Raw genomic sequence first — 13,007 nt, forward strand, 5'->3', positions numbered from 1 at the left:
TACCTGGAAAAAAAACACATACCTGGAAGGACTAAAAGGAAAAGGACTGTACTGGTCTAATTGAAATAAAACTTTGTTATTCCTTTGGCTGGATACAAATTCAGAAATACTCTTACGTACAACTGATATTTTTGATACTCTTACAGAGAACAAAAAGAAGCTAGCCCATTTAATAATACTACTTTTCATTTTTCAATCACAACCAGGAAATACAGTACTTTCATTTTAGACAAAAAAAAAAAAGAAAGCTAAATTTTAAGTTGGACTTCCCATATAATATTAAGTCACTCCATAACAAAGACAACTTTTTACATTTTGGCTTACAAAGAGCTCAGACTTGCAATAGAATTAACACCACTTGAGTACTTAGAAGAAAAATATCATTAATTATTACTAGTTCATAACCAAACATTAAGACCATGCTTAGGACTTTATTAATTAATAGACAGACCTTTGCCATCTTCACTTTCCATTTTCTGTCTTTGTCTAATTTCATAAGGTAATAGAATATTACAAAACTTCACCATCTGTTCCTAAAAAGCAGGACTGATCTGACTGGACAAAAAGTGCAAAGAACTGCAGTAGTACACTTACTCAATGCAGCCTGCTATTATGTCTGTCCCCAGAAAGAGCAGGCTAGGCCTTTGTGACTATTTACTTGAGAAAGTGGCAGAACTGCCATCTAACACTGGGGCAGAGTAGGCAGCAAGGACATGACAGCTGTTAATGGCAATTAAGAGCTGATACACACTTTCTAAAGTAATCACTTATGTATGGAACAGCAAAGTAATAGAGAATTTTTCCATTTCAGAAGAGAAATTAAAAAAAACCAAACTATTTCTGTGTTGGGGCATTTAATTAATATTTTTGTTTGTTAAATGAGTATTTGGACCAACTTGATCTTCCATCTTGATAAAACTGTACTAGCTTTCAGTAACAAGCATTAGATTGTCTGCAGTTGTAAAGTTATGTAAAAGAACACTTTTCAGAAAAATACACTTTGTACTCAAATAGGCCAGCTGAAAACTGCTGCATATGTAACACTGGTTAATTGACCTCAAAGTCTTAAGAGCAGATTAGCACATTACTTTTGACAGTTTCAGTAATTTTTAATATTGCCACTTCTACTTTCATTTTCTCTCAAGCTCAGTGCAGAATCACTGTTCTTGTGTTATTCTGCTTATCTGTAAAATACCGTATCTCCTTTCTTGCAATTGCTTTGCACTGATATACTTGTTTTACCATGAACTCACTCTTACTTGTTACATCTGATAACCACATTTGTAGGGAGAGGAACAAGGAAAGGCTGCAGCTCTCATCCACAAAAGCAGATGAAAGACTTAAGTTTGTCACTGTGCAACAATGCTTCCTGTGACTGGATATTCAAGTGAACAGTAAAATTCTCCTGCTAAACTTAGCTGTTTACACCACTGTATGTCATGATAGCTGTGTCTCCATTAAAAGCATCATATATTACAAGAAGAAGAAATGGAAGCAGGCACTCTTGCTTTGTATTATCTTACTGTAGTCATACAGTCATTGTAAAACACACATAAAACACTAATATGTCATGCTATAAAACTACTCAAAACAACAGTTAGTATGCATTTTTTGCTATCAATATAATTTTAAGTAACTTGTAATTTGCTATAAATTTCAAAGCATCTTTCAATTACACTTTCCATTGTTGCTACCTGTGTTCAGAAATCTCCAAATAAAAACAAATAATATAGTATATAATTGTTTTTTAAAAAGAAAGTCAAATCCTCTAATCCTAAATAAATTAAAATCCTTGCCTTGATAGGAAAGTATTCAGAAAGAGGCTTGTCAAAGCCACCTGGCACACTGCAGTACTCTGTGGGGTAGATAAGTGTAGCAGAACGAAGAAGATGGTGCAGTAGGTTACAGGACAGAATGTAACCCTGCTTACAGGTTAAATATAGGGTTCGCTGCAGTATCTTCCCAAGCTGCTCCCTGTATGGTAGCAACTTCTTTCCATCCACTCGAGTGATCTAATAGGAAAGACAAACATTTTGAAGGTGAACATATCTGGTTCTGTTCTAGAGGACTAAAGAGAGGATTATGCTGCTCAACCAATCCTGTACCAGATTTCATTCTGTACATCACACTGAACTCAAATAAAAGCCTGAACTTTTACATGAACCACTCCTTCTACTGCTGTTGGAGAAGTTAAAGTAATACTTAACTGCGATATACATTGCTTCTTGATGCCATTCAAAATTTTCTAGCAACACTCAAACATTTTGAGATTAATTTTAAAACATTTACCTTTACTAAAAGCATGTTTTTTCCTGCATGTATCCCTCTTCTTTCTCTACCTCTCAGTAATAGTTTGTATTAAATGCTTTAGTTTTTTTCCACATACACACAGTATGCTTATTTTTTCAAACAGCAGCCACTTATGTCCCATTTAAAATTAGGTAAGAAAAAAGTTATGCAATCATTCATGTGTTTAGTTTGTTTTAACAGCAGAAGTTTATTTTCTTCTTCTTTCAGGGGCATTAAATAGGATTCAATGCTAAACATGTATTGGGATAGCATTCTTTGTGGTACCTCTGACAAAAGCTGAAGATTCCAAAGGAGCTCCTTATCTAGTTCTTCATCATGTAATACATCATCATCTAGAGGAACAAACAAAAAGCACTGCTGTAACTATGTCAGTGTCACTTGCAGTCAAGTGTTCCAAACAAGCTAAATCCTAAACCAGATACTTGCATCCCAAAAGTTTACTCCCAACCCTTCCTTCTATTGCAACCTTGCAACTCATATTGCACCTACATCCAAGTGAACGTTACGTCAACTAATTTAATATCTTGAATGCTTTTCATGAAATTTAAAATGTCTCCAGATATTCCTCAACTGCCACATTTTTAAAGCAGCACGCTTGCTCTCGTAGCCTAATAGAGGCTTGAAATTACACATAAATAGTTGCGGGTTTGGTTTTTTAGAAAAAATAATGGACAGAATTAATTTATCATCATTGAAGTGAAGTTGTGGAAAACACATGAAAATCTTAAACATTATTTTCATGTTTAGCAAGTCAACCTAAAATAAAGCAAGTAACAGTAGAAATCTTAAACACTTACTGACTGTGAGGTGAGTTATAACATTGCAGCAATGTGGTACAAATAGCTTCAAGGATTCCTCAGGGCGGCACTGGAAACAGCATCATAAATAGCTCATTTTTAAAAAAAGATGCCTTATGGAACTGAGTGCACATACTGATATAAATCTTTTAACAACATTATTGAAAAACAGAAGAATAGATGGTATCTTGACTTCAATCTAGAGTCAGCCTGTCTTCACAATTTTAAACATTAAATAAAACCAGTATTAAATTTAACATAAATACAAGAAAAATACTGTGTGAATTTATGTCTTGAAATATTGCTATATGCAACCATTCAATTTTAGAAGACATATTAGGAACCAGCTGTATTTACAAGAAAAGTTAAAGATCTTACATAATAAAAAGTAGTAGTATTGGCTTTTTTTGTTTTTTTTTAAACTAAAGATCAAGTAAACTCAGAACATTTTCTCTCACTTTCACTGCAGCTCGGCACATATCAGCAACCATTCGACCAGCAACTCTCGTCTCAAATATATTTGAAACAGCGAAGTTAAAAACCTTCTCCAAGGCAACCTAAAAACAAGTACCAAAAGATGGGGGTTACTGTTTTTAAAAAGGAAAACTAGGTATCATCAAATGTTTGATGTTAGACAGAAGGCAGCATCTGTCCATAATACTGAATTCTTTTAAAATGCAAGACAGCAAACATGATTCACAGTCAAAAATCAGAGTAGAAAGATGGAGAAAACAGTTCTTTCTGCAGAATGCCTAAAGCAGAATAAAATGTAACTACCATCACCATTAAAGCTGACAATATTACAGAACAGAAGGATTAAAAACTTACGTGAATAGTTACTGCTCAGGAAAAAAAATCCTAGATGTTATCAGTACACGTGACTTCCACTCTATCCCACACCTATGTCTAATTGTACGAGTGCCTTGAGCAGAAGAACAAAGGCTGCTACAGTGTGTAGCAGTGACAAAAGGTTTGTCAAAATCGTTTCAGTTCGCAGAGTTTCACCTTTTTTTTTTCTTCTTATTGCAACACTCAGTTATAGTAACACACTATAACGGGAAAATACTTGACAGCATCCACTGTCATTAAAATAATTCAGCCACAGGAAGGTCTATATTGCCCTCCCTCCAAGAGTTTATGAACAACACACACTGAGTGCTTTATCTGGAGACATAATAGGACATTGCTGTCAGCTGGAGATTAGAGATACTCCTCTAATGTTCACTTTGGGAAAAAAGGAGGTCAGATAAATCTTCTTGTCTAATGTAAGCTTGGGGTGCTTCTGAGAAACCACACAAAGTTTTCCCTCAAAAAGTCCACTGAAAAGAAACTCTTATTTCAGATGTGAAAATGAAGTAAAGCCATGACACCCCCTAGTTAACAAATACACAGGGGATTACACTATTTAAGTGCCCAGCATGTTTTTTAAAAATCCTATTACCATCCAATACATTGCAAGGCAAGCTGAACTATATACAGAGTAGAATGTATATGATTGCTTTAATTATCAGGAAAATTTGAAATTAAAGTCTTAATGACAATGAAGAATTAAGATTTAAATTAAGCAAAGGACTCCAGACAAAACCATACCAAAGCATTCAACACAATAGTTCAAAATGTACAAAACCTAGCATCTCCAACTATATTCATAATGTAATGTAAACAGACTAAAATGTGACGACCCAAGGAAAGAATCTGTCCCTGTAACAACATGGATTCTCCACCCCCCTCCCTCAGAGTTATTTTAATCCAGGTAATTATTCTCATCCCATTAGTCACACAGCTTCTGGAACAGCTTCTAGTTGAAGTGGTAGTGAGAGGGAGAGAAAAGGAAAGCATGGGATTGGGTACGTTAGTATCCAACGTAGTATCATCAAAAGACAGGAAAAATCACAGCCTAAAATTATAAAGTGATAAAATAAGCTGTTAGGTTCTTGATGCTCTTTCTTAAGAGAAATAATTCTAAGAGTTCTATACTGATGTACATAAAATCATAAAGCAGATTGACACAAAGTCCTAAACTTCTCACCCCCCCAGCCCTTTACTTGGTTAAAAGTGAAAGTTCACAACAGGACAAAGAAGGAATGAAGAATCTGAATGCACCAGTCATTCACAACAGGAAATTAAGCCTCTTAAAGTTAGACAGAAAGCCTGTATTCTACATACCTTAAAGATATCCTTTGAACACTGAGTAAGGATTGTACTGAAAGTAGAAGAGAGACCCAATTCCACTAGACTCTCTAGGTGAGTCATTTTCTCAGTTTCAGTCTCCTCTCTGGTTTGTTCTAGTGTGCTGCTCTCTATAAGTCCAAAACATCTACACAAATACAGTAAGTACAATGTTATAAGCGGAACTTAAAAGTTTTACATTCTTCATGCCAAGCTTTCACCTGTCCTTAGCTTACTTACCTATCCATAAACTGCAGTACAAAATCCTCAAATTCAGCAGTTGCAGAGCACAATTCTCTTTCCACCTACAGTTTTTCAAAGCAAAAGAAGCACAACAGGTTGGCTTTTCTTGAGAAAACATATTATAAAGTTTATTTCCTGTATTAACTACTTCAAAAACACTTCCAATTTCCCATCAAAGTTTGAATAGTCTCGAGTACACTGCATGGAATTATTATTACGTTTTCTTTACACTGTCCTATCAAATTTCCTGGCCTTGATGTCTAGCCAAATAACCTCTCAGGGTGAAATCAGCTCTGCATCCATGGATACAACCTTTGGCCTTACTCCTGATCCTCCTTTCCAGCAAGAGGTCAGCGAGTGCCAACTGTGGTGGCAGACCTGGCTCTGCTGACATATTTACTCTAACTGCTCAGTGTACAAACTCCTCTAATTTCTGAGTGCTGCAGCTCTGGGGCGACAAAATTAACACTCTGCCCGTAGCCAAGCATTCAGAATCTGTGCAATATGTAGCTACTGGCTGTTCTCAGAGCTATGAGAACAGTCTTCTAGCAGTGGATAAGACAATTTATATGGCAGCTGCAACTACCATAGTGGATGCTACTGCTGCTGATAAATAAAAACTTTTTTTCCTGTTTTTCTTTATTGTTACCTTAACATTTTATGGTGACAGGAAGTTTCACGAATTTAATGGTAACAAAGCTGCAATTTTATTAGACTCAGAAAAACTTAGATGGCGAGGGACCTCTGGAGACCATGCAGTCCAACCTCCTACTCAAAGCAGGGCAATCTCCAAGTCAAATTACACTACACATGGGCCATGTGCAGCTGACTTTGAACATAAAAATATTCAACTATTTGAATTTAACATTATCTCTACAACAACATATCACTAAGAAGCAACACTAAGAATACATGGCCAATTTGCACACTGATGTCAGCTCTACCACACTGAACAGAAGCAAACATGATACACATTTTCAAGCTTTTTGTTGCCTTTTTAACATGGCTTTACATGTACAAAAGAGAGCAACAAACCTGTTACAGTTCTGAAAAGATTACTACATTGCCAGAAACTGCAGTGGAAACTAGGTTATAGTTTGTTTTTATAACTGCACAGCACTCTTACCTCTGAAAGATCATCTCTTTCTTGCAGTATAGATGAACAATCTACTAAAGGCACCAAAGTAGAAAATGTTGCAATGAACTGGAATGTAATCTGTTGGAGAGTTGCAAACAGCTCTTTAATAAGTGTTACTGTATTCTACACATTAAAAAGCTTTTGCAATTAGGGTATGGAAGCTAAAACATTAGAAAAAATTCCAGAGACTAATTCTTCCACCCTAAAACTTGAGTAGTTTCTTGAGTAGATTCTGATTTCATATATAGAACTTACCAGTCAGCACTGCGCAAAACCCCCTCGATTTTCTGACTAAAGTAACACTTATTTTGTACTGAACTCTGAAGTTACAAAGAACCTATAATATTTATTGACTAGGTAAACGATGTTAATTTCTGAAGATAAGGGCTTTGAGGACAAAATTTAATTAAAACCTAGTGATAAAGATCTTCCTATGGATCTTAAAAGACTAGGAATACTGATAGGAGCTTTGGAACATCTATTTTATCTTGGTTTTTTTTTTGGAGCTGTCCAAAAAGTCAGTACAATGCTTATCACAACCTGGTGTTGAAGATTCACCTGGCACTGTCTGACAAGCCAAAAGCACAATCATAAGTAAGAAACTTGTAATCTTACTGTACAAAACTGTACAGGACCAAAATCGAGCTAAGAACTTCTGGAAACAAGAGTTACTTGGGTTCATATGAATATATATATATATATATAAAAAAAAAAAGCTGTCAGAGTGAACTAGTTGGCTAACGATCTTCTAAAAAAGGGTAAGATGTATGTACTCACCATACATTTGCTGAAGTCATTTGGATCCACCCCAGGCAATGCTCTCATCAGCAGAGGCAGCATGTGTGTCGGACCTCCAGGAAACCACTTCCCTCCAGATACCAGACTACGAGCTACTCCAATTACACAGCTTAAAGTAGCTGTGAGCTGATGAGGTTCCGTCAATGTCTCAAGTGCAGGATAAGTTCTATAAAGTTTAAGAGCAGTCTTATTAGGAACAATAACGTTTCTAAAGTCAAAGAAAATAAAATTGGATTGCACATGTTATTTTCTACATAAAAAGTAGAAAATTTCTGCAAGAAAAATGCAAGCTAATCAATGGTTCCAAAATTGTTTTCTAACCTTTTTCCAACGGCCTTGACATTGCTCTATTATAAAATTTTCCTTTTCTTTTCATCAGTCCTGTTCACAATAAAGTCAGGATTAAATAATTTGTTAGCAGCTGCAGTATGGGAATTAACAACTGCATGGGCTCTTAGATTCAGAGCTATGATGATTTTCTTGTTTGAACTTTAAGCTAATACAATGCGTGTGCTTAAAAGCATAAGGTTCTTGTGGCAAGCATGAAAACTTGATTTGACTGCCTCTACATAGATAAAAGATATGTTACGTAACACTACCTTAAAGTCCATACCTTTTTTTTAATAAAAAACTGTGAAGTTAGAGTGATCTTTAAACTTTTTTTTTTTTTTACACTAAGTTCTTTTTAGCAAACTGCCTAACACTTCCTACTGTTATCAGCAGCCTAGAGTTCAAACAAGTCATTGTGCTACCCCTGCCCTATGTCACTCAAAGCACAAAGGACTACATCTACTCCACAAAATGAATTTGGAACTGCAGCCAAGGCAAACATACCAGTGATAGTTTGAACTACTGCACAGACATTCAGTCTGCTCTCAAAACAAAGTAGTCATACCCAATAGTCCATTGCTATCCTTCTTAGGACTGTTATGCTTGAAATTTGAAGTGCTTTCATGTCAGAGCAGATTTATCAAGTTTTTACAAACAGTTGATTCAGTAAGTTATGGAACTCAGGAAGGGCTCTTTAAGACAAAGAAATTTCTTCACAGTTTTTACATTACATGTTGCTAATGTACAAAAGACTGCATAGGGGCAGAACATGGATAGGGACTAGGAAGAATGCTTTTCATTGAGGCAGGAAGGAGTTACAATGTTTTTTCCTGGAATTTCAGGCACCAAGACATCAGTATTTTACATAGACACATATTTTAATGATTTGCTTATGAAGTCAGAAGTAATTTTAAACTATCTGTAATTGTAACATACTCTGACATAAGACAGAAATATAAAACACATTCTCATTACTACACACACACACACACACACACACACACACACACACACACACACACACAATACCAGCATTTATATTCAACCCAATTGAAAGCTAGTGAGAAAGTACAAGGTGGCTCATAAATAAAGGGTACAAAGTTGCTTTTTCAGCTGATTCACCCCCTATATGATACAAAATACTAACAGAAATGCAAACTACTTGAGGACCACCCTATATTGCACAAGCTGTGAACAGGCTCCCAGAACCATTCGCCAGGTGTTTAAAAAAACACCAACCAAACAAAACAAATAAAATAAAACACAAATTCCTCCCTCACTCCCTACTCAGACTCAGGTGATTGCTGGAGGTGCACATCAGCAGCTCCTCTCATTGAGAGCATTCATTCCCAGTAAGGAAATTGCTTATCATTTAATATGACTGCTTTGCTTATCTCTATGTTGGGAAGGGAACAAGGAAATTGTAGTGTTTCTGCAGAACTTACTTCTCAAGTACAGGTGGAATTACTAATTCAGGACGCATCAGTGCAAGGTTTTGCAGGGCTTGGGCAGCCTCTAGGCTTCCAGTTTTACTAAACATAGCCAGAAGAACAGGTTGAATAATGCATTTTACAAAGTCTGTAACATCCTGATCAGTAAGTTTATGACTATCAGGCACAGGAGTTAGCCACGTCACTTTCTTGTAGCGCTCACGATGCAGCCTTCTGACAACACTACTGGGTAACCTCTGAAGTAGTTTCATCAGTTTGTTCTGTTGAATATAAAATAAATGCTATTCAGTACATGGGAGCAGCAGAATCTGAGTTACTAAGTATACAACAGACAATTAATAAGCCAATATCTTGAAGTTACACAACTGCAATAAAAAACTCAGAAGAGCTCTAAAATACAACATTTATAATTTGTCATTGAACTTCAGTTCCCAAAACATTAGCAGTTGTGCTGCCAGCACTATCTATGCCTTATGATTTAAAAAAAAACATTAAAAACACATACAAAGGATATAGTCAAGAGTCACAATTACTTACAATCATGACATCTTTGAGAGCATTCTCCGCACATTCACATTTAAGCAAATAGTCCATTCTAGAACAAGTCAGTTCCTTTGGCACTGCTATCATCCTTGCTGTTCTAATCTACACTATCTACCAGCTATCACAGGGAGATTTTTACATTCTCTAGCAAAAGACTCCACTAGCTACATCATCAAAAGTTATGCTTCATCGAGCTAGATATGCACTATCTTTCTCGCTTTGGTAATCATAACTAGATCTTGCTATCTTGTAGGCAGTAGGTCAGCGATACAAAAGCTATGTCACACAAGTAATACTAATGTTGTATATCACCCTCGTTTAAAGTGCTGACTTCTTTTTCCTAGCTATGTATGAATTAGACATCTAGTTTTGAATTTCTAGACTACATTTTGGTTAGATATTTGAAGAATATCCCCATTAGCTGTGGTTCTGACATCAGGATAAAAAGTATGATTTGAATGACAGTACAGTCACGTATCTTGAAAACTAAAGCCTCAAAATATTATACAATCAACAGAATCTGGCTGTTGGGAGCACATGATGCATCAATCAATGTGTCTGATTTGACAGGTGTGACCGTTGAAATTACAGCAAAGTTATTGTCTGGACATGCAAAAAACTCACCAGCCATCGCCCATTATTTGAAGGATGGTAAAAAGAGGCAATGCTGTTGAACAATCCAGACAAGTGCTTCTGCACTAGTTTACTTGGTCCACCCTGTGAAAAATAAACAGCAGAATTAGTTAAAATGAACAGGTAACACAGTAGTATGAGGTACAAGTGAGCACTCTCACCACGGCAGTACCTCAAAGCATCAAATCACATCTGCAAATTCCCTCCCTTCCCCACTCTCAGCTCAGCACTAAGTAGCAAGTTCTCTCTATCTGATCTGATGAAATTCACCCCAAAAGAGTCATTTAGTTGTACAGCAGGTCCCAAGTGTACATTCACAGTGGCACTTGTATCTGGCTGTTCATGTCCAGAGTGTCACAGATAGCAACTGTGAAATAAACCTTTCCATCCACATTCCAAAGGGACAGTGAACTTTCAGTGGGCATGGTGGTGTTACGTTGACAGTTGGACTCGATGATCTTAAAGGTCTCTTCCAACCTTAATGATCCTATGATCCTATGTAATAATGTACTTAAAAAACAAAAGTTGGGCAAAAGATAGCCTAAAAACACACTTCTGCAGTGAGCTAAATGGAACAAACATTAATTTAAAATACATACTTGCTTAAAGCTTTGCATTAGTTTTTGTTTCACTTTGTGAAAAAAGTTACTAACCATCATGGCTGTGATCCACATTACCGCATGTCCTACATCATAAGCATTTGTTAAGAATCTTGGAACAACAACTTGATTGCTTCCCACCGGAAGATTTAAACTCCTCAAAATTCTAGTAAAAATCTGAAAGAAAAAACACAACAACATTGGCATAAATTAATTTATTAATGTGTGTCATAAAAGTGGCATAAATTAATTTTCTCATCGAAAGGTGTCTGGTAATTTCAGTTTTTTAAAGCAATGTAACTGCTATGAACATCTTTTTTTAAAAAAAAAGCTGAAAGATTCAAAGGCCATACTACTATTTATCAAAAGAATATTGTTAAGGAACATTTCCATAAAAACATGGGATTAGTTGTATCATCAGACAGTACTTATATATAAGGGACACTGTTGCTTTGGTTTGGTTTTGAGTCAGGTGATAACACCAACTTCCAATAGTGTCTGTTACAAAAGGATGGCTCAAATTTTCAAAGTCAAACTTAGGTCCTCAAATAAATGCACCTAGTTTGAAAACTGAGGCCACTGCAGTGTAAGACCTAGTATAGTAACACTGAAGACTTGGAGTAAACAAACTAATTTCATAAAGTGAGAAACATTACCTTTGGTACATATGGATCCCAGTCTATGTACCCGATGTTTTCAGTGGCCAAGCGAGCAAACAGATTTACTAGATGCTGAAAGCAACCATAAAAGAAGGAAATATTCATTATAATACACTTATCATAAGAGACCCATAGACACCTCCATCTACTTTACAGATGCAAGATAAAAGCTACCTGTGGCACTAAAGCACTTGTAAAGGGAGATTTCACTTTATCAGAAGTCACTAATACCATATTTCATAACGCATCCCAATTCCTACTTTCAGAAATCCAACTGGTTACTCATCTGAACACTTCCAAAGGAGGTAATTGTGATCTAAGTTCTGGAAGAGGCAGCCTGGCAGAATATACATCCTTATCTCTTCAATTTTATTTTTTTTAAACATCAAGATATACTAATAGTACTTTTAGAAGGTATGCTCACACTCTCCCTTTCCCCATGCTCTGTGAATTAACATGAAAGGCAGGATGCATTCACCACCATTTTAATTCTCAATCACTTATTGTCAGAACAACTCTGAAGAACAGCAGACGAACAACAGACAAACTTATACTTGAGCTATATGATGTCAAAGACTTTAGCTTTTGCTAAGATATATCTTTTCCCCTTTTGAGCAGCTTTGAGCTTTTTCCCCTTTTTGAACAGCTTCCACAGAGCAGAAGACTCCTGGTAATAGCTTACAGAAAGACATTTGTATGAAGCTTCAGAGTTCTTCAGATGCTATCATCATTTTAACAACTGGGTGTAGCAGGCTCTTCATCTCTACAGCAAACATTTGTACTAAAATCCAGGTGACAGTTAGAAGAGATTTCCCAGCAAACTCACAACACAGCTTAAGCACAGCAAAAATCTCATAACAGAACAGGGTCTTGTTTGGTGATTTCATCAACTTCTCTAACATAAACCTGCTACCTATTTTCATAGGGGACTATTTGGATTGGTTACTGAAAAATGTACTAATGAATACTCTGAAGAATGAGACTCTACCAACAAACACATTAGGAATCCTCTTACAGGCAAGAATGAGAGAGACAGGCTCTCAAAAGGAAATTGACTCTATAGTTCCCCTTCAAACAGCAACTCTAACTCCAGCCAAAGCAAGCTGAGAAAAAGCTTGCAGCATACAGAGGCTCAAGCTGGACTGCATAGTCAGAACCCATATGTCTAATTATCTGCATCCAAGCTTGATGAAATGAGTAAGCCTGCCCTGAAGAAGTGGACAAGACAGCAAAAGAAACAAGTGAAAGCTTTAAGGAAAAAAACCAAAATTGTTTGGGCCTTACAAGAAAACTGTGAGAATACAGTGGAAGAGGGGAAAAAATATCAGAGAACTTAT

At 36.2% G+C, this 13,007-nt stretch overlaps 1 protein-coding gene across 1 annotated transcript in view; it reads right to left on the reverse strand.

Moving 5' to 3' along the window:
- Positions 1-13,007, reverse strand: part of PSME4 (proteasome (prosome, macropain) activator subunit 4) — a 57,101-nt gene that overhangs the window by 34,111 nt on the left and 9,983 nt on the right. The window contains exons 6-17 of the mRNA XM_010181874.1: positions 11,668-11,742; positions 11,066-11,188; positions 10,404-10,496; positions 9,231-9,496; positions 7,435-7,621; positions 6,646-6,735; positions 5,517-5,581; positions 5,274-5,424; positions 3,566-3,664; positions 3,108-3,177; positions 2,575-2,642; positions 1,797-2,012 (exon numbers count right to left, since the gene is read on the reverse strand). Coding sequence (XP_010180176.1) covers positions 1,797-2,012; positions 2,575-2,642; positions 3,108-3,177; positions 3,566-3,664; positions 5,274-5,424; positions 5,517-5,581; positions 6,646-6,735; positions 7,435-7,621; positions 9,231-9,496; positions 10,404-10,496; positions 11,066-11,188; positions 11,668-11,742 — 1,503 coding nt within the window. The remainder of the gene's footprint in view (positions 1-1,796; positions 2,013-2,574; positions 2,643-3,107; positions 3,178-3,565; positions 3,665-5,273; positions 5,425-5,516; positions 5,582-6,645; positions 6,736-7,434; positions 7,622-9,230; positions 9,497-10,403; positions 10,497-11,065; positions 11,189-11,667; positions 11,743-13,007) is intronic.

The sequence above is a fragment of the Mesitornis unicolor genome, unplaced genomic scaffold (genome assembly GCF_000695765.1).
Source record: "Mesitornis unicolor isolate BGI_N332 unplaced genomic scaffold, ASM69576v1 scaffold18493, whole genome shotgun sequence".
Classification (NCBI taxonomy): Eukaryota; Metazoa; Chordata; class Aves; order Mesitornithiformes; family Mesitornithidae; genus Mesitornis; species Mesitornis unicolor.